The sequence below is a fragment of the Quercus robur genome, chromosome 5 (genome assembly GCF_932294415.1).
Source record: "Quercus robur chromosome 5, dhQueRobu3.1, whole genome shotgun sequence".
Lineage (NCBI taxonomy): Eukaryota > Viridiplantae > Streptophyta > Magnoliopsida > Fagales > Fagaceae > Quercus > Quercus robur.
The window spans coordinates 46,735,531-46,758,567 of record NC_065538.1 but is presented as its reverse complement, the minus strand read 5'-3'; the positions used below and the strand labels follow the sequence as shown (position 1 = coordinate 46,758,567).

The 23,037-nt window shown below is 34.5% G+C and overlaps 1 protein-coding gene across 2 annotated transcripts; it reads right to left on the bottom strand.

Annotated features, from left to right (window-relative positions):
* Positions 1-14,275: 14,275 nt before the first annotated feature.
* On the bottom strand, positions 14,276-23,037 carry LOC126726124 (sodium/calcium exchanger NCL2-like). Of its 2 annotated transcripts, none has more exons than XM_050431246.1 (8): positions 23,018-23,037; positions 22,416-22,931; positions 16,366-16,554; positions 16,101-16,282; positions 15,777-15,898; positions 15,413-15,677; positions 15,021-15,332; positions 14,276-14,699 (listed from the first exon to the last, which is right to left on the bottom strand). In XM_050431246.1, the coding sequence occupies exons 2-8, from the start codon at positions 22,780-22,782 to the stop codon at positions 14,451-14,453; spliced, it is 1,686 nt and encodes a 561-aa protein (XP_050287203.1). In that variant the 5' UTR covers positions 22,783-22,931; positions 23,018-23,037; the 3' UTR covers positions 14,276-14,450. The 2 variants fall into 2 exon arrangements, with proteins under 2 accessions (XP_050287203.1, XP_050287204.1); XM_050431247.1 differs by having other exon boundaries at positions 15,021-15,320.

The following is a 23,037-nucleotide window of genomic DNA, read 5'->3' as shown; positions in this document are numbered from 1 at the left end:
GAGTCAAATATCAGACAACTTTCTCTACAAACTAGAACAACAAGATGATGGGTGAATATAAACCTCCTTAGTTCATTTCTTTTGCTAACGGCAATTCCTTTCGTGTTTGATTAAATATAGTTTTTGTTATATTAACTGTGTTATTTTGGTGTGTTTTTACTTTATTTCTTTTGTAAATTATAATTTTGAAGGAAAGCATGGAGGTCTCAGATCAAAGGTTAGGACAGGGTTGGTCAGATGGTAAAAGACCCTTTCATGGCTTGGTACAATCAAAGGAGCAGAATGGCAGTAAAGAATTAACACTTAGCTTAAACAATGAGAGAGGTGAGGCAGAAGGGGATGACATTGATCTTAGCCTCAAACTCTAAGAAGGCAACTTACCAAGAATTGCAAGTCTCATTTTCAATGTCAGGGCCTTGAATGTTTAAGGTGTCGAAAATAGATTACTTAAGTGAGTGTTTGGATTGCACTGAAATTTCAACATGTTTGCGCTTGGCGTTTTACATAGTGGGTCCCATGCACTATTCACGGGCTTGCAAGTACGGAATTCAGTAAATTTTGCTTTAAAATTGGGTCCCACGACACTATTCACACATTTAAAAATTATTTTGCTATAGTATTTCCAGCAATAAGTTTTCAGTTTTCAGTAATAAGCGATATCCAAACAAACCCTACAAGGTATAAAATAATGAAGCCATGTGGTCAAGAATTTGAGAAAAGAGTTGGGAGTAGATGGGTGACGTGTGAGAGAGCTAAACATATGAGAGAGATGTTGTCAAGTTTGTTTCTGTAATCATTAAAATTTAATAGTTTGTTTTCTTTTGTGGCTTCCATAAATTATATAGGAGATTAAAAAATAAATAAATTTGCACATGAACAAAAGTTACTAGAATGTAATTGGTTTTTAAAAATAGGTTGCTAGCTAGAGACAGATTGCTGCAATGGAGATATTAGGATGATCCAATGTGTTTGTTTTTGTAGACAAATCACAAAAGGTAGGAATTAACTCTTTTTCAAGTGTGGTTTCTCTGGGAAAAGTATAGAAAGCCCTTATGAAGAACTTGATAAATAAGCCTGAGGTGGAGTGGGTCTCAATGCTTTAATCTTTAAGCTGGTTTGGGGACCAAATTTTGAATGAAGAAAGCTTAATAAAGAATATAGGCTAGGGGAGATAAGGTGATGCAGGGCACCAAGCTTTTATTGTGGTTCCACACATTAATTTTGTCATCCCAAAAAAGTTTACTTATGTGATGGACTGCAAATCTTCGTTATTTTTCATTCTTCCAAAGGTGATTATTATATTGAGGAAAGTACTACATACTGGGGTTCTAATCCTACTTCAATTTAAAACTTGAGATTGAGTTTTCTCCAATTAGAGGAATATGATGAAGGGAATCAAGGTTGGTTTAGGGCCTGATCAGATTGAAATTGACTTAAGGAAGGTTATTATGGAAAATATAACTCTTTTATGAGCTGAATAAAACTAGTTTTGGAAAATAAAGGCCACGGAAACCCTAGGACATGCATACGTAGACACGCGTATGCGTACGCATGCTCCAAGCCTACGTATGCATACATAGGCATGAGTACGCATGTTAGGGTTCCAAAAACTATGAAAAGCAAATTTTATACATTAAAGTTGAGACTTGGAATGAATCCCACTTCGTTTGGGAGTTGTTCCAAACCCCCTTTTTCTCAATATAAAAAAGGCATACATGGTTCTTTTTCTAAACACACAAAAAATCCTTAGGGAAAACACAAAATTCACTAGAAATAGTGAATCAAAGAGGGAGTTTTTCACAAAACAATCTCAAGTCAATATTTTCTAATTAGGGCATTTTTCTGGCTTTGATCTTTGAGTTTTGAAGTTTTAGTTGTGAATAGATTGATTAATAGGAAAGGTTAAAATCAAGCTTGAAAAGCTTTGTGTTTAGGGTATTCAGTTCTAACCTTTTTTCTTTTCTTTTCTTTATTTTAATTCTGCTTTCTTTCAAACAAAAATTTTACTTTCTTTTAATTAAAATGAATTTTTTTAATTCCAATCTTCTTCTTTTTTTTTTTTTTTCCAGAAGATCACCACCGAATCAAACCCAAGCAAAAGAATAACAACCTAGCAAAGCAAAAGAATAGCAACCTGGCAAAAGAACATTATTACTTAAACCCAGATCAAACCCAGCAACCAAGAACACAAATCTAGCAACCAAAAACTTAAACCTAGATCACAACAACACAAACAAAAAAAAAAAAAAAAAAAAAAAAAACAGAGACCAAACACAAACACAGACCCAAAGTTCTTCGTGTTCTTCCCAGATCAAACCCAGCAACCGAGAACACAAATCCAAGTTCTTCGTGTTCTTCCCAGATCAAACCCAGCAACCGAGGACACAAATCCACCAACCAAAAACTCAAACCTAGATCACAACAACACAAACAAAAAAAAGAAAAGAAACAGAGACCAAACACAAACACAGACCCAGATCACAAATAGAGATTAAACACAAACGAAACCCAAATCACAACCCAAGCCAAAATCATCAGTAGACCCAACCACCGATCCATGTTCACAACACCCACATGCAAGCATCCAAATTTTTCCCATTGTTTTCACGCCATCAAGACCCCACGGCCTCCATGATCAAAACCTCAAAGATCAGCCTCTTGATCTGCTCGCCGCTGGTCAATATCGGGCTCCAATACCGAATCGGTGACTGGGTTTTGTACAACGGAGCCATAATTACACAGAAATAAACTATGGGTTTTCTTTCTAGGGTTTCATACACCTAATCAACGGACCTTCTTGATGGGTTCGATGGGTCGATGGCAACGGAAACGGCGACGGCAACGCAGACCTTCTGGGGTTTCTTTCTTCTATGGCAATGGTGACCTCATCATTGAGTCTTGAACGAGTTCGACAACGGCGACCTCATCACTGAGTCTTGAAAGACATCAGAGAGAGTTTGGGTCAGTCAGAGTTTGAATCAGATCGGGGTGAGGAGAAAGAGAGTTTGAGAATAGAGAGAGAAAAGGGTTTAAAAGTTGAATGTTCTTCTGAACAAAAAAAAAAAAAAAAAGAAGAAGATTGGAATAAAAAAATTCATTTTAATTAAAAAAAAGTAAAATTTTTGTTTGAAAGAAAATAATTTTTTTTTGTTTTTTGTTCTAAATTAAAATTGAGTAATTAATTTTTTTTTAATTTTGGCATATAAAAAATGTTAAATAATTTTTTTAATAATATTTTATTAATCAGTCAGTCTTTCCGTTAATTTGGTGACAGAACAGTGTTTCAAGGACTAAAACGGAAAGCGTAAATTGGTTTTAGGGACTAAAAGTGGAAAAAATAAAATGTAGGGACTAAAATGGAAAAACGTCAAAATGTAGGGACTAAAAGTGCATTTACGCCAAATTTAAAACATGTGTATTATGTAAACCAACTAATGTAATCAATATAAAAATAAAATAATAAAATAATAAATAAAGAATGAATTTGGTTTTCATACTAAAATTTTGACAATATGTAGATACAATCAAAATTAGTTGTCAAATTTCCATGATTTCTACCACTTATCTTGCTCATATATATGGATAGTAACGTATGTACATACATACATACATACATATATATCAACCATATATCTATATATATATATATATATATAATTGACAGGAAAATACATCAATGAGTACAAATAACAATAACTTTTAATTGTCTATTCTTTTTACTGGTACACTAATTGTCTACTATAGTCAACCACAGGTCTTCAATATTAATTACTCTAAATTATGTATTTACATAATGTATTTGCATAATATATCATCACTGCATAGTATCTCCATAATGTATCTAACAATAAATGCAATTCCCCTAAACAATTATCATTCATTATATAACAGTATTTATTAATTTACTATAAAGATTGTCCTTTATAAAAACAATTTAGAGCCATATAGGAATTATGTTTAAAATTTTCATTTTTTACTTCATTCTTTCTTTCTTCTCAAAAAAAAAAAAAATTTGTCATTTTTATGTGTGAAAAAGAAGTAACTTCTGCCTGGAATCCATCAACCTGAAAATTTCTTAGAGAAAAAAGAAAATCCAACTTGAAATTCAAAGCAAAGAATTGAGATTTTGGTAGAGAAGAATAAAATAAATACTGCTGCAAATCTGTTCTCCTTTGCAAATTGGTGCTATTGACCAATCAGTGAGGGGGAGGGGGTGGGGAATCTAATCAGAGAACTATGTTACAAAGAGGAAGAAAAACATGGAGGAGAGAGAGAGAGAGAGAGAGAGAGATTCATGGGAAGAAGAGAGACAAGAGTTTGTGACAGTGAAGGTGTGAGGAGAGAAAAAGTAAAGGGAAGAGAGAAAAAGTGAAAAAAGCTTATTGTGAGAGAGAGAAGGTGCCAAAAAATTATGTTTCCCATGGCTACAAATGAATATAATATTTATAAGAGATGCAACACGTTAGAGAGAGATTGTTTTCTAAAAAAAAATTTGGAAAACAAACAATAGAAAATAAGCTTTATTTTTATTAGGGTTTTCCGTTGACTAAATATAGTTTTCTGTTGACCAGTTTTTTTGTACTATCAAATACTGGAAAATGTGGAAAACTATCTTTACAGTATTTGATAGTACAAAAAAATTGGTCAACAGATGTGGAAAACTATCTTTACAGAATTTTTTCCAGCAAAACAGACAGAGCGTTGGTTATTAATGTTGATGATTTTTAGGGATTTGATTAGATGCTTTCCATATTAGTATAATCCTTAAAACTATTTAACTAGCATTCTTGTAATGGTGAAGACAAATGAATTTGAATAAGATTAATTATTATGAGTTGAGAAATGTCTCCTCCTTGTTTCTCTTTATTTGGTGGTAATGCCAAACGCCCCTAGGTGGTGATGCCTAGGGTTTTCAGGCAGGTTCTAGGTGGTGAAGCCTAGGATTTGTTCCTTTGTTCTTTTTTTATCATTTATTTTCCTACTATTCTACATCAACTTGGTATTAGAGCATCCAATCTAGCTTCTAGCAAACCAAAGAAAGCCACCAAACCTAGTCCTACAAGCCAAACATAAATATACCCAACCACAAAAAATCACAATCCCACACAACCTGGCTCTAATACCAAGTTAATGCAGCACAAGTAGGAAATAGGAGATAAAAGAAAAATAAAAGTAACAATAGAACAACTCCTAAGCTTCATCACTGAAACCTCCTGCAAACCCTAGGCATCACCATGAAACAAAGAAAACAAGGAGGAGACATTTCTCAACTCATAATAATTAATCTTATTCAAGTTAATCTGTCATTCACCATTACAGGAGTACTAGTTAAATAGGGTTTAGGGGATTACACCAATATGGAAAACATCTAATTTAAATCCCTAAAAACCCTCAATATTAATAACCAAATTCAAAAACAATATTAGTTGCAAATTAAAACATAAAATCTTGGTTCCCTATATCATACTCCTCTAGTTGGAGAAAACTTGGCCTCAAGTTTTAAAGCGAGGTAGGATTAGAACTCAAGTATGTCGTATTTGCCTCATTATAATAATCAACTTTGGAAGCATGAAGAAAATGAGGATTTTCACTTCATCACATCAATAAACTTTTTTGGGATGACAAAATCAATGTGTAGAATCACAATATTATCTTGAACCACAAGACGCATCATGGTATCCACTCTCTCCACTTTAGCAAATTGTTTGTCTTCGTGCACCATGAAAGGCTAATCAAAAGCAAATTCATCAACTTTCACATCATGTGCGCCCTCTAATGTTACTCTTCCTTATGAAACATTCTCAGGGGCAGCATTACCTTAAGGCCAGGGGCTTCAAATGAATCCCCTGACCTGACCAATTTATATATATATATATATATATATGGTTTTTAATAACTTTTTTGAGCCCTTAAAATAAAATTTGGAACCCCCAACCCTAAATTTTGTTTAAACCCAGTTGATTATATGATCATTTTATTGCTACTTTCAAAATATTTTCACAATAATTTAACAATAAAGGTTAAGTGGCAAGTTGTAATTGGTTTTTATCAGGACCCACAACTAACATCACTTTTTTCCTACCTTTAACAACTTGTCCCCTAAATTTTGTTGTGAAAGTGGTGTGAACAGCACTACTCTTAAAATATTTATTTTATAAGAAAGAAAAAAAAAATGTTTCCAATTTTTGCTCATTCGTTAAAAAAATAATAATAATAATAAAAAATAAAAAAAGGGTTGTTACAACCAACTTTTTTCCCAGGACTTTGGCTTACTTTTCCATTGACAGCATAATAAAGTTGTTTTTCCCTGCACTTTTTTTCTTCATCAACAAAAAAGTACATCACTGTTACAACTAACAGATCTGTATCTATATCTGCGATTCTTTCATCATTCTCTCTATCTTTCGTTTTCTCTTCTACGTTTTCTTAGTTTTTCTCTCTATTTGATCATGTAGTTTGATAAATACTTTACAGATTTCCAAATCCAAGAAATATTTTAGTGCTTGCGCCAATTTCAAGAGACTGACCATGTGTTTGGTTAATCTTGAACTAATTTCATGAGATTCTCAAGTTTGTTTTCTACTGCAGTGTATTTGTGCTCTATTTCTGTGAATTTGTGTTCTACTTCAATGGAAGATAGCAATGGAGTGAACTTAGGACTAGAATTTGGCCAAAATGGCCAAATACCATTGTTTGCCAAAATATATATATCAATCTACCACTGTTTTGGAAATATGTAAGGATCTACCACTAATAGGGGACTCGAGTTTTAGGAAATCAAGTTCCCCACGATACTCGAGTTCATAGAACTCGAGTTCCATTTGAGATTGCCACCATGGCAGTGGCTAAGCTGGAATTTTGCAAATTAAAAATGCTACCCTGAACTCGATTTCGTGAAAGTCAAGTTCTGCGTTGAAAAAACTCAAGTTTATAAGACATGGGTACCATGTTATTAACCTATGTAACTACATACCCAAGTAACACTCACGTACCATGTTATATGCCCTACCCCATCTACCACTCTCAGTCTCACTCTCAATCTTGCTCTCATTCTCACTCTCACTCTCGCTCTCAATCTCACTCTTAGACTCAATCTCATTCTCAATCTCAGTCTCATTCTCGCTGTTGCTCTCACTCTCCCTCTCACTTTCGCTCTTAGTCTTAGTCACACTCTCAATCTCTCTCTTGCTCTTAGTCTCACTCTCACAATTTAGTGATCCTTTCCAGGCTGACACCACTAACTTGCGAGTGCAGCGGTACACTTGGTATTACATACTGGAGATGTTAGGTGGTATTTTGTTTATGGACAAGTTTCGCGAATGGCTCCAAGTCAGGTATCTATAGTTTTTCAATCCAATTAGCAATGGCAAGAAGTATAGCTAGGGTAGTGCAGCACTAAGTTGGCTATATAGACACCTCTATGAGGCGTCAGAGAATACTACGAAATAAATTGGTGGTGTACTGCTATTGGTGCAATTGTGGGCATATGCTAGGTTCCCACACATATATCCAGTGATGAGGCATCCATAACAGGCATTGCCCCTCGGTCCACTTACTGTTAGGTATGTAGGCTTTTGTATACTTACTATTTACATACACAGTACTTTTCCGCATGGGGATTATGTAAGTAACTAATATGAAGGTTGTGTCTATGTTGTTTGCTAGATGGAAATGGACTTAGTGCAAGTCATTTATGCATTTTTCTAAACCATTTTTAAGAGCTTTCTGTTGAACTGGGGTGGCTTCTAGCTAGTATTTTGACCCTTTTTTTATGATATATCTATTTGAGGTTGTCTTTCTCTTTCAACCTTATGTGCAGAGTGATTCTTATGATAAATCTATTTGCTGTTTAAATTCAAAATTCTGTTGCCTAAGGTAAAGTAAAAAATCATTTTTTAAAAAAGATAATAAATTTTAATATCTTTTTGTAATTTTTTTCTCTATATAAATCTTTTTTTTTTTTTTTGGCTAATATTAATTCTTCAATTTATTCTTCGAATTATGTGGTCAATTTGTATTTATCTGAGTAAATTGAAGCTATTTGGTGATTCTATTGTTAAGTGAAAATGCAATAATGTATCTGATAAAGTAGATTCTATTGTTTTACGTTATAATTTCATATTATTGACAGTATTTAATTTATTTGTAAATATATTTTATAGTTTTGAATGTCTACTAAAAATTACTAATTAACGGTAGGAAATGCCCTATTTAATGTTATCATTTTAGGCATTAAACTATATTAAGTTAACCTCAAAGCCTATAGGTATGGAAATTGGATCGTATGGTTTTAAAATTACACAATGCGCAATGCACAACGCACAACATGACATGAGAAATAATGTAAAGGTTCATGTAGCATTACATTACAAAGTCCAAACTTGATTAAAACTTGTTATTAATACACCAAACATGTAAGGTAAACTACACGATGCATGTACACAATGCACAGTGTGATATGACAAATGAATTATATGTTCACGTGGCATTACATTGTAAACTCTGTACTCCAATAATAGACATGACATCTCTGTTGAAGTACGATGCAATGTGTTCCATGAGAAATGCAATGAAGGTTCACATGGCATTACATGACAAAGTCCAGACTCCAATAAAATATGTCGTTATTGATAGACATGACATCCTTATAAAATGTCATTACCACACTTAGTTGACATGATAACACAAACACAAAAACACAAACTTTGGCGCTAACGACCAAAAGATGTGCTCATAAATTTGCCAAATACGTAAATGGTTTGTTTCACACCCACTAATAACTAAGGTTGAATTGGAAATGAGTTCCAACACTTCAAAATCAAATCATGTAGTGAGAAAAAAGTTTGGATCTACTTCCACATGTGCATCATTAGAAACGTCATCAGAGCCACTACCACCGACATACACCAATCACTATGGGCTAACATGGGCTAGAAGCAAGAGAGATTTTGTTAACGCTTCAATATACACATATGACAAACTTGGTAGTGTCAGACACATCATGGTCGGCAAACCTAGACAACTAACTGCAGATAACACCACCATGGAAGCCACCATAGACGAACAATCATGGTCAAAGCTATACGAGAAATTATGTGAGTTGGAGGTGTATTGTAGGTGGCACTAGTTAAGAGTTCCAAAAGCACGTTCAGCGGAGTTACCTAGAGAGGAATCAACAAATGCACTTGCACGCCTTGAAAGGGAGAACAATCAAATGCAATGGAGGCTAGACCGTTTCCATGCAATCCAAAAGACTAGAAAACATCTTAAGGAAAAAAGCACAAGAGCGAGTCATCAAGTCCATTAACGAAATTACAAACTTAGACGATGACAAAGATATTTCAGACTTCTCAGATTCAAGCAACGACGATTTCTAAAAATTTCTACCTACCAACATAAGACATTGTTGTTGATGTGTAACAAAAAGGTGATCATTCATGCTGAAATTTTGTAAACAGTCGTTGTGCTAACTACGACAATACATTCTACAAGGTTCTATCCATTGTCATTTGTATTTTGCACGGAGAATTTATGGGAACTTATCTTTTATTATTTTTGTCTTGCTAGGTTGCATTTTAATGTTATCTACTAATTAAAACAACAGTCAAAGTTTCCAACATAACATTGAGTAATATACGTCCAAATTAAAGTTAAATTATTTAAATGACAAATGATGTTTATTTAGTAATATGAAAGATTAGTTCTCACCTATAAACATCCAAACTTGAATTGAATACATCCTCCAAATAACCTGAAAATTTGTTTTTCACCAATACTGGATATTTGCATCAACGTTAACAACAAAAATTAAATTAAGTTTTCATCTACATATTTGCATCAAAGTTAACAACAAAAATTAAATCAAACCCAATGGCCACTTCAGAATATTATCTCTTTTTCTTTTTCTTTTCAATTAAATCATAATGGATTGTTTGGTAGATCCCCACATATTTGCAAAAAATTGATTTTTGCATCAACTACATATTTGCATTAAGGTTCTCAACAAAATTTAAATCTGACGGATCAAAATTGTTGATAGGAGACAAACTAAGTCACAGATGTGGAATTTGTGTTTCAAGTGAGATCCGAGGAAGAGACTACTGAGTTGCAAAATTGCTCACAGATGTGGGGTTTGTGTTTTAGGTATGTACTTACATACTACTTGAGTTTAGAGAACTCAAGTATTTACTTAGATGGTACTCGAGTTTAAGGAACTCGAGTACTATGTAGTCTTCTAATTATAATACTCAATGATCAAGTCCTCGAGTTATGTCAACATATAACTTGAGCTCCACAAGCTCGAGTTTAGGGTGGCATTTTTAATAAAAAAAAATTATAGCTTAGCCACTACCATAGTGGCAAACTCAAGTGGAACTCGAGTTCCTGGAACTCGAGTACCATGAAGAACTTGAGTTCCTCAAACTCGAGTACCTAAATAGTGGTAGTTCTCTACATATTTCATAAACAGTAGTAGATTGCAAAATATTTTGAAAAACAATGATATTTGGCCATTTTGGCCCTAGAAGTTGAACCGAAGTCCACCTTGGGCTTAGGACCAGATTTTGAACAAAAATTCACCTTAGGCTTGGGATTAGAATTTGAACAAAAAGTCACATTAGGCTTAAAACTAGAAATTATTTGAACATTCATCTCATCTTCAAATTGAGATACATGGCTAGGTGCAAGTCTATCCCAATATTGCCTTGGCTCTTGATTTTTTGAATAAACTCAAAAACACATGACAAAATTATTGATGAAAAAGGTAGCACGTTTACAACCCTAAAACAATTCAAAGAACTCAACAAAATAAAAGAGGAAGTGAGGAGTGAAACTAACGGCATTGAGGGGATTGCAGTGGTGGCGCTAAGCAAAAGTGACAGCGTCAACTTCAGATCTAATGGTACAGTGGTGTTGCAGCGTCATCGAATGGGGTGTGGGCTTAATGGTGTCGTGGGTTAGCAGTAGAGATTTTTGGGTTGAGTGTTTGGCTGGTGGGGTTCTCAGCTACTGGTAGGTGAGGTGTTTCTGTGGCTGCAGAAGGTTTTTTTCAATGGTGTGGTGGATGGGTTTTTGGTGGTGGAAAACACGGTGACTTTTTTTTTTCGATTTGGGTGAGCAAATTTGGTGGTGGTCGGAGTTTGTGGGGGTGTGGTGGTTGTTTACGCTTGGACAAACTTGGAGTGGGTTTGAAAGGATCGGATGCTCTGATACCAAGTCAATGCAGAACATATAGGAAATAGGAAATAAAAGAGGAATCAAAGGAACAATAGAATAAACCCCACCTAGAACCTGCCTGCAAACCCTAGGCATCTTGGCATCACCACCAAACAGAGAAAACAAGGGAGGAGACATTCTCAACTCATAACAATTAAATCTTTATTCAAATTCATCTGTCTTATACCCTTACAAAAGTGCTAGTTAAATAGTTTTAGGGATTATACTAATATGGAAATCATCTAATCAAATTCCTGAGAATTGTCTATATTAATAACCAAATTCAAAATTCCAATGCAAAAACAAAATTGATTGCAAATTAAAAAATAAAACCTTGGTTCCTGCATCATATTTTTTAGGAATTTAATTAGATGTTTTTCACATGGTGCAGACAGATGAGTTTGAATAAGATTAACTCTTATGAGTTGAGAAATGTCTCTTCCTTGTTTTCTCTATTTGGTGGTGATGCCTAGGGTTTGCAGGCAATTCTAGGTGGTGAAGCTTAGGAATTGTTTCTGTTTGTTGGTTTTTAGACCCCTTAAAACATAATTGGATTAACTTAGGTAATTAGCCAAGTTGTTACTTAGTCCAAATTCCAAATCTAGGTTATCACAATCAAACAATCATATCATGCAAAATAGCGGAAAAATAAATAACACAACGATATGATAACCCAGGAAAACCAAACCGGTAAAAAACCTGGGGAGGATTTAACCTAGCTATCCTCAAGGTAAAAAGCAAATCCACTAGAAAGAATTGAAGTTCATACAATAAGACTTACAAGCCCCTATGCTCGACTTCTTATTGCTACCAACCAATAGAACTTACTGACACGACCACGTGCAAGCTCCGAATCCACGGACTCCTTCTTTCTTTGGCCTTTGCAAAACACAAACACCCCCGTTTGTGACTTTGAGATCCCACTCAAAGGTTTAGCAACACAAACTCTCCTGTTTGTGACTCCAAGACCACCCTTGAAGGTTTAGATCATCAACACCTTTGATGACAAGAGAAGGCAGCAACTTCTACAATACCGGATCTTGAGATTCTTCAAGGAATAGCACCGGTAGAAGACATAAGAGAGCTTTTTAGGAACAAAACCCTAAATACAAAAGAGGCACACTCTTATCTCTCTAAAAAGCCACATAAAAAATGTGCTTAGGGTTCCTTTATATACTGGGAGAAATAGATTAGGAACCCTAATCCTTAATGGGCTTGAATTGCTGTTTAGGTTTAATTAAAATTCTTGACTTGAATCACATTGAGCATTGTCTAATAAAACCTATAGACTCTAAGATCTATGTTTAGACAAGTTTGTGTTCACGATTTGCCAATTGTTCTAAACATTTAGAACCTAACACTGTTGTTACTTTTATTTCTCTTTTATCTCCTATTTCCTACTTGTGCTGTATCATAAGGTCTGGTGTAATAGCAAAAGGGAACTTTAAGAATATAATTAAGAACAGTTTGATCTTCTGCAGATTAGGTATTCCTCTATCAGATGTTAAAGCTCAAGTGAAATGATTTTTATATATGTGATCTAGCTATGGATAATAATTGATTTGTTTCCTTTTGATAGGCTTAAACAGTGTTAACAAAAGGTTGATGTAAGCCTATGTGTAGTTTGCTTTGGTGCTTTTTTTTTTTTTTTTGGGGTTGTTTAGTTTGATTTTCTGTGTGGTTAGTAGGGTTGAACTAATTTGCGTTTGTAAACATTTCAGTTTGTTAATAAAATTCTTATTCATAAAAAAAAAAAAAATATATATATATATATATATATATAGAGAGAGAGAGAGAGAGAGAGAGAGAGAAAGAGAAATAGTATCATCACAACATTGTGAATATTTCATTCAAATACATATTTATTCATTTGATAATGCTAGAGACAACAAATTCACATCTCATTGAGGTGGCAGATTGTGATTAAAACAATATTGAAAGTTCAAATAGTGTAAAAACACCCTTGAACGTTTAAACCCCCAATTTACAAATTAACCAGTTCAAACTTTATGTCAAACAACTAGTGTGCGGAAAATGAACAAAAGTTATAAAACAGAATTGGAAAACAATCTAAGCTAAATTAAAATCACAACCCACAGCAGATAATAAAAGGTAAAGATAAAAGGGAAGAAAGATGCAAACACAAGGACAACACACGATGTGTTATCGAAGAAGAAACCAAAGCCCTCGGTGTAAAACCTCTCCACCGCCTCCAAGTGGTAAACAATCCACTAGAAAATGTAGTTGGGATACATGGACAACAATAGACCCTCCAAGCCTAATCTACCCAGTGCACCTAAGCCCTCCAAGCTTCTTGCTCCAACGAGGTTGCGCCGAACCTATTTCTTTTCTAGCTTCCCGGATTCCGCTACTTGACCATAGCATTAACCAATGTAAATTGGTTCCTTCCTAACTGCTTCCCAGAACACCAAACAGCCCTCTCACAGTAATGGATATGGTGAGAAAATGTTTTGATAAAATGCCTCTCAAGGGTTTAATAATGGAGAGGAAGAGAGTTGAGGAATTTGAAGAGACTCTTATGTAAAGATTGTAGATGAATCAATCTTGTTTTACTCTAGGGTTTCTCTCTCAAAATTCTCTCTAGAAGCTCTCATTCTTTTGTGGGTATAAGGGGTATTTATACTGGGGTGAGAAAAGAATGTGAAACGTCGGGTTTTACAAAATAGGGGTGGCTCGCAGCTTGGACTCGCTGCTTGACTAAGTCGCGAGATCCAGCCGCGCGATAACAGAACGGTCAGTTGTCCTATTTTGTCCTGTAGTGCTCCAGCTAGCATGACGCTTCAACTTCTGGCATGCTTGGCACGTGTGCTGCTTCTGGCGGCTTACAGCTGCGAGTCACCCGCGAGATCCAGCCGCGAGACTCTGTTTTCTTGTACACTCTTGAGCATTCAATCACTCTATCTCACTCACTACCCTTACAACAAACCTATCTAAATACAGGGTTACTAATTGCTGAAATACAAGCAAGTTTGGCACGGAATAAAGCCAACAAGATGGTTGATTAAATTCAACCTTACAAATACCACTTTCAAATCAAACCACCAATTAATGCTATGTTACTTTCACTAGGACCACAAACATCATTTTTATTGTAAACCAACTACAGTTTGTCACCTCAACCGTTATGAAAAATGTTATGACATTTGATTTATTGTATTTCTTTTGCATTTGAAGAAGCACTCTTTTTGCCCTGGAGCAGTATAGCAAGTACTAACTTAGGACCATCCAAAAAAAGTAGTGAGAACATAAATGAGCAGCAGTGATAAGGGGTACAGAAGATATGCTGGGATACTTGTCCAGAAAGGGAATTTGGTGCAGAAGCAGGTGAATAGTCCCATCGCTGTGCAGATAAGTAGAACAACCAGAATTTCAGCGGAGACATCCCATGACAAATCTCGTATGTAAACAAGTGCCAAGAAGATGGCTAAACCCATCATGTTGTTCATGAATATTCCATTATAAATCTGCCAAAAACCTTCCAAGTGTCAAATAAATATGATTTAAAATAATGAAGACCAACTTAGGTAAATGCTACAAAGCAAAACAAGGAACTCGTTGCAAAATGCAAATACTATTTAAACCACATGGACAGGTTTAATTTTCAATAGAGATATAACCACCTGATTAAATCATAAAGATAGAACTTTCTGATTGACTAATCAAAAAAAACTATTGAACTTTCTGATGAGAATATAAGATGTAAGTAGCAACATTGTACTAGAAATGAAACTAGGAATTGTTATCTCATGATCAAATGAAAAGATAAGTTTGGGGGAGAAGTAAACCTCAGAAAAGGTTAAGGAGATAGCTTTTTCTGTCTTCTGTCTGGCAGAAGTAATTGCTTTTAGTGTCTGTCTGTAGTTCAAAGCCAAGGGTATCACAACATATGATACCAAAAAAGATGGGATGTTTACAGCAGTAGAAAACTCTTCTAGAGTTTGCATGAGGGGTTGTGCAAGCAAAACGGTGATAGCAGTTCCAAGAATCAATAGAAAAGCTGCCTTAATGTAATTCAACCATGATTTGTTAGTTCCCGTACTTTCCTTTTTCTGAGCCAGTAGCCTCTGTTGCTCTTCGGTTGAATTCTGCAATTGTGTCTTAAGGATCAAGGCAATATTATCCAATTATATATTGTGCTTAGTGTTAAAACAGATCTTACAATTTTTCAATCTTTTACCTTTGAATTGCTGTTAGAAAACTTTGGCTTGTCATGACCTTGATTGTTGGCAGGGTGCTGAGCCTTATTAATCCATTTTGAGAACCCTTTAATGAATTCAGTCTCAGTTATATGAGAATCACCAGGGATATCAAACTCCTCCATCACCATTGCTTCATAGTCAGCCTCATTCAAACCTACTTCTATTTGTATTCCTAAGATTAATGCTCTCAATTCATTAGGTGATATATGGTTGTCATTATTCTTGTCGATTTTGTGAAAAAGTCTGCAAATATATGAAGTAGTGACTAATTGATAAGATAACAGAAATCCTCGAAAAATATAGGTAGCTAAAGAACCTTAAAGTAGTACTTAACAAGCTTACTCTCTTATAATTGTTTCGTCAGGTCTGCCACTACCAGTGAGAAGACTCAGTAGTAGGTTTTTCTGCACATGCTTGCTCATCAGATATTCAAGTCTCCTACTCTGAATCCATGGCTGGAACACCTGCACCATTTTTTTTTTTGTAAAGGAAAAAAAAATTACACATTTATTTCATTAATAATTTAATGTGTTATTGGTATTAGAGCACATAATCCTGAGTTCAAAGCATGTTTCCGCTCTACCTCTCATTTATTAAGTTAAAAATCCTACGTGTTAGGACTCATTTACTGGGGAACATTTCTCATGCTAATGTAATTTTATTTACCTGATAGGTGAAGTAAAGGAAGAGGAAGGCTAGGGTAACAATGAGAGAAACTAAGACTACAATTCGTCTCCCTGAAGATGAATTGAGAACTTTTGCCATTTGAAGAATGAGAAATGGGATCATGGATACAATCATTATTCTTGAAGTATGGTAGGTTTCAACGTCAGTGCTAACACCATAACCTGCATCATACACACATACAAAAGGACATCAATTACATTGCAAAGATGTTTTATATTAGTCAGAGAAGAGAGAAGAGAAAAACCAGTCAAACTGAATTGTCTCTTATTTTCCACGTCTGATGAATCCGAAGGCTGTGAAAGATCATAGCTGCCGAAAGCAATAACAGAACCCCAGATTAATGTAAGAAGCATGATTGTTGATCCTGCAAGTAAACTCATTCCCATTTTTGCTTGTGCTTCAATAGTGTCTGCACTTGCTGTCACTCCAGTCACTACAAACAAACATATACTCAAATATATGAGATTGGAGTTTCTGGAACAATTTGAACCAGGATATTTGGCTGATATCATACTGATCAACTTGCAAGTTACTACTCTAAAAGTTCTAGTTGATACAAAACAGTGCTATTTATTAATTTATGTGGTCCAACAACAAAAATGAAGAAATAACTAGAGACTGGAGATAAAACTATTGAGTAATTTCTGTACAAAATGATCAATAACAATGGATGATGTATGTGTATTAGGAAGAAGTACTTAAATCCGTCTACTCGAGTACCATAAATAAGGATGTATACTTGAAAAAAAAAGGCAGAATTAAAACCATAGCTTGAAAACTAGGATTGGACTGAGGCTTGGATAAATCGGTAGTTCCATTTATTAATTTAGGGTTTTTTTTGGGGGGGGGGGGGGGGGGGGTGGTGGGCGGGGGCGGGGGGGCGGCGTTGAAGTACTACATGTAAAAGTTAAAAATAAATAAATAATTTCTACACTACCCTCTCACATGACATCATAGATCATTATTAGGTTTAGCTTTCAGAGAAATATTTTTGAAAGAAAGACGTGTGAAGATATTAATTCCTTAATAATAAAATATCTATATAATTAAAACCATGTTGACTCAATAAGAGAAAGGCAGAAAAGAAAAGAGAAAAAGGATAAAACAAAAAAGTACAATCATGGTAATTTAATATTAATCACCCATCATATTACATATATGTTAGACTTGTTTATTTGCTTTATTTTTCCCGTCTCAAGTGATTATTTTAGATCCTGTTTATTTAAGGTTATAAGTTGCATAGTTTTTAATAAACTTTTAGATTTTATAGTTTTTAGGTATTGCTGTATTTTACTTAACTTATTTTGTAAGCTAAATTAACCAATCTGCTTTATTAAATATCTAAAATTATTCTTTAAAAAAATATATCTAAAATGAATGGACACTTATTTGACTTTTTTTTTTTTTTGAAAAGGAACAAAGATTTCATTGCAAACAAGAAGGAAAATACATAAAGAAGCCTGCTGTGCAGGTCTATTAGAGCAGTAAATCTACTTGTACCGTTGATTCTAAAAAGGAGGGAGTAACCCCTTTCCACAAATGATGAGATCCATTCTTACGGGCAAAGAGAGCAAGCTCATGAGCTGCATAGTTAGAAGCCCGGTTTAGGTGCCTAAAAGAGCAGAAAGAAAAGGTTTCTTTGGCTTGAATAATGTCCTGAATAATGTGCCCAAATGGAGTCCCTAAGGCAGAATCGTTGACAGCATCTATCACATTGGAAGCATCACTTTCAAACATCACATGAGTGAGTTGCAGATCTTGGGCGAGCAAAATACCTTGCTCCAAAGCAAGGACTTCCGTTAATTCTGCTGGGAAGTGGGACTGAAGAGGTTTGCAGAGGGCAACAAAAGTTTCACCATTGCAATCTCTAATGATGACTCCAATACTAGAGGATCCATCAAGGTTCGAAGAGGCTCCATCCACATTAATCTTGAAAACACCAGGAGGTGGAGGGGACCAGCAACTAGCAAGAGACGGCCTAGGAGCAGAAAAATCAATGGTTGCTGCATCAGAGAAGTCCTCAATGGAACTTCTAGCCATATGCCAGACCTGTAAAAGGGAAGAGCACTTGCCTTCATGAACAACTCTGTTTCTGTTATACCAGATAGCCCAAGCTGCAGTGAAGAAAAATTCAAGATCTTGAGAAGGCTTGTGAGCAAGAATGAACATGGCCACATCAGGGAGAGCCCAACTGCTCCTTTGGATCGGTTGCAGCCCATCACACCAAAGATTCCAAACCTGGGAAGCAAACTCACAATGTAATAAAGTATGATGAATAGATTCAATTCCCCCATTGCAGATCAAACATTCATTGCTGGTAATAATGCCACGGGAGCACAACTTTTCCTTGGAAGGCAACCTATTGACACAAGCCCTTCAAGCAAAGATTTTAATCTTTGCAGGGAGGTTGAGGTGCCACAAACACTTCCAAAGGGGCTTGAGAGGATCTCCCATAGAGCTTCCCACAACATCCTTTTCTTCAAGCAAGCAGTGGGCAAAGTGGTAAGCGCTCTTCACAGTGAACTCCCCACAGCTGTTCCCCATCCATATTAATTTGTCTTCAGGCAAGCTTCGACTAAGAGGCAATTTTAGGATTGTTTCAGCTTCAAAAGGAAGGAAGGTTGCTCTAATAACATCAACTCTCCACCATTTTGTGGCCGGGTCAATGAGGGAAGAGACCACGGGAAATAAAAAGAGATTGTTAAGGGGAGTGATGACTTTGTGTGTGGTGGGGGTGGGGAGCCATTTGTCATCCCATATGTGAATTTGTTTGCCGTTGCCCACACGCCACCGAGTTCCTTTCCTGATAACCTCTAAGCTGTTAAAAATGCTCCGCCAAGAGTAGGATGGGTTAGAGCCAAGAGTAGCACTAAGAATGTCACTGGAAGGAAAGTAGCGTGCTTTGAGGACCCGAGCGATAAGGGAAGTTGGGTTTGTGAGGATTCTCCAAGCTTGTTTCGCCAACATGGCTAGATTAAAAGCTCGCAAGTTCCGGAAGCCCAAACCCCCTTTAGATTTAGGATGACACATTTGCTTCCAACCCACCCAAGCCATTTTTGACACTTATTTGACTTGGAGAGGTAGAGAGAAAGTAACTAATCTTGTAATTATATCAACTTTTACAGAAATAAATAAATAAAAATTGTACTTATAAGTTATAAGTACATGTTTGTTTGAAGAAATAACTAGTATCAATTTCAATTTATTCTTCCCGAGTCAAATTATGTATTTGTTAATAAGAAACGATTGCCACTCGAGGCATTCCTTTGGGAGGTAGGATTGAACTAAGGCTTGGGCAGGTCTTAAGTTAAATTTTTACTAAATTGGAAAAGAATATTTAAATGTAGGCATAAAGTTTAATTGAAGAAAAAAAAAAGGATAATTTATTCAAAATTCTGACTTATATGTTACTGTGTATGTATATAACAACCATTTTTTAAAAAGAATAAAAAATCCATTTTAGTATTAAAAACAAGAGCAATAAAAAAATAAGGACTAATAGTAATAATTAACTAGAAAAGGTACTAGAGAGAAATAGAGAGAGAAAAAAATATTGTGGATTAATTGTTAGATGAAACACATTGTTTCTCTATTACCAAAATAAAAGACCTGAAATTGACAAAGTATTTGTAAAAGAGAGAAAGAGAAATCTGAAGGGCCACTACCTTCATCATAGTGGCCTCCCACCACCACTAAGAAGTCAAACCCCCAATGGGCATTTTTTTTTTCTTTTTTGCTTTTAAATTAAGGACTTAGATATGATTTAGGTTTGGGTAATTTGGTTGAATAGTTTTTGTTATGGATATATAAGTAGAAAGAATATTTAGTACACAATATAAAGTCATACTCTACCATGATTTTAAATCATTTATAAGACACATGCATATGCACTTGCCCACACTATGTCTTAATATCGCACTATCGATGAGTGAAAGACAGTGAGAGAGTTGGATATACTTTCATTTCATGGTGTGAAATCTGTGAACACAACACAAATTAGTTTATTTTTATGGTCCTTTTGCATTTATTTTAGGTTTCATGATTTTTTTTTTTTTTTAAAAATTATCTTAAGGAGGCTACAAATGTGTAATGAAGCTACTAAACAAAATTTTTATATCTCAAAATATATATTTTTTTTTATTCTAATTTAGTTTACTCTTTCTTTATAATATATATACAATATTCTCTAAAACTATCTTAATCTTATATAAAATATAACAAAATTATCTGTGTATCGAATGGGTAACTTACTAGTTGTGATAAATTGTATTTTCCCAATTCAATAGGATTAGCATCAGCTTCATAACAAAGAGAGCCAAAATCCATATGGTTCAGCTTAGTCCAAGTACCCCTTGGGCTTATAATTAGGCTTCTCAATAGAAATAGAACTGGGCCCAGAGAGTTGCACGTGGCTAGGATTGCTAATAGGGTACACTCTCTTGCATTCAAGCTATTCCACACAATTTTGCACACATACCTAAACAAAAGAACCCGTGAGGTCACGATTTCTAATCATGATTTTAAGTCATGACTTCTGTTATTTTGGGGTGTGTGCAAAACTATGTTAATAGCACTCACATTGTCAACTATTGTATACATGGGACTCAAAAACGAAATATCCTAGGGTCGGACTTCCGAAATGTAGGCAAGCTTCTAGAACCATTGGTTTTGCCATGATCAAAAGATTAAGTTTAGTTATAAAATTAGTGATAGTCTTATGCTACAAAATTAGTTATATATTAGTCAATATTATTTTATTAGATGTAAATTTTGAAAAATTTATCATTGAATTACATCTTCTTCTTATATCTTTCATGTTTGTAGAATTTATAAAAAATTAAATATCAATAGTTATGTCACTAATAAATTGTTTGAGTTACAAGTTTTTATAGTTTAAAATTATGTATAAAATATAAGTTATAAGTCATTTAGTAAATAATATCCGATTGACATAAAATTTGACATATGTATTAATAGTACATAAAACATGCAATTCAACGGTTAGATTTTTAAAATGAATAGTAATATTTATTTTATTAAGTAAGATTGTAGCATAAACTTTGTCTATGATCAAAACTTTGATTTACACTAGGGTTTCCCCCACCAACTCCAACAACGGCCACCAATCACAATCCCTCCGAAAAGGGTATGGAAGTCCATTAGCTTGCTTATTTACATTAATTTTTTATCCTATCTTAAGGATAGTCGTTTTTCCATTAACAAAAAGAAAGAAGAAAAAAAAAATTATGGTTGTTTTAGTTTACTTTGTCCAGTGTCCATTTTGGAATCTAGCGAGAGAATAACTAATATTGTCACCTTATGGAGAGAGAGAGAGAGAGATAACCAATCCTGTGGCCTAGTGGACACATGCTACGTGAAGCTAATCGTAAAGTATACTATATCTTAAAGAAGTATATTTTCTTTCTTATAGGAGTTATATAAATAAAGCTGAAAGCATTATTTCATACCCTATATAATTATACCATTATTAAATGTAGGATCTAAATAATGGACTATGAATATCCCAAAAAAGGTAATAGACTATGAAGTGGGATTTGCCTTAAATGGTACACTGGCTAACTACTAGGAAAGAAGCTGATAACATGTGAACTTTTTTATGCTGCCTAAAAAGCTGATTACACGTAGCTGTCAATGGTCATCTCATCTGTAACTAATGCAGTGTATTATGTATCATTGAATTGGAAAGACACAGATCCAATGACATGAAGGAAGAGGTTAAAAGAAAATATCCATTTATCAATACATGATTTTACTTAATTCCCACTAAGATAGTTTTTGTTTCTAGTTTTAGAGAATGTCCATTAGAAATTATATTTGAAAAAACTAAAGAACTTGGTGGTGACAATCACTTTCAACATATAATGTTTTAATTCATAATTTTTGTTTCATGATATTGGAAAACTCCTAGTTACTAGTATATGAAAAATAAAAATAAATAAATAAATAAAAATTGATATCCAGATATTTTTGCCTATTATTGATTCTAAACTAGGAAAAACTATATAGGTTTGAGACAACACAACTAGTTAAATATATTGTTGTCGAATAAAGCATCCTACTTCAAAACCCAATTAGTTTCTTAGCTTAATGATAAAGTGTAATCATCAAATATTATAAGTTCAAATATAATAAAACTATAAAAAATAAATAAAAAATAAAAGTGTAACAATATTCAAATGTATGAAGTTCTTTTATGCAAATTATTAATAGAAGAAAAAGAGTCAATGAAAAGAGTCCACCACCGATAAGAGGAGAAACCAGTAAGACACTTACCAAGTACCAAAGCCACTTGTGGGATTGTACCAAGTATTTGGAATAAGCTAGCACCGAAGATACCAGTTCCAAACATTTGAAAGAAAAGGTCAGCCCCACTTGAAACATACTTCTCTGCAGAACACAGCAAGAACTCATATACAACAATCATGAAGATCTCCCCCCAAACCGATGATGTGCAAGGCAAGAAGCCATAAATGGCCTCACAAGTCACTGTTGTTGCTTTAACATCAACTTCAAGGATTGAAGAATGGCTTATTTGGTCTATGCCATCGGATATAAGGTTGGAATTCTCTTTGAAGGAACGGCTATTCCCCAAATGAGTTATAAGAAGGACTAAGAGAATGATAAATGAGACTCTCAACATTGTCTTGAAGACACTTGTGTGCCAAATTGGTGAAATTGACAAGCTCAAGATGGATTGATGAGCAACTTGGCCTGTTTATTAAGGTGTTATTTGGGCATGCAAAACCAGGCAACTTGTAATTGTAAATGTAGTAGTCCTGACTTTTCTCCCTTAGTTTTCAAAAAATAAAAAATATGAAAGCTAGTTAGCACTAGTTGGTAAATACATGTCTAGCAATCAGATCGAGATAACTTACTATTAAATCAGCTAATCCAC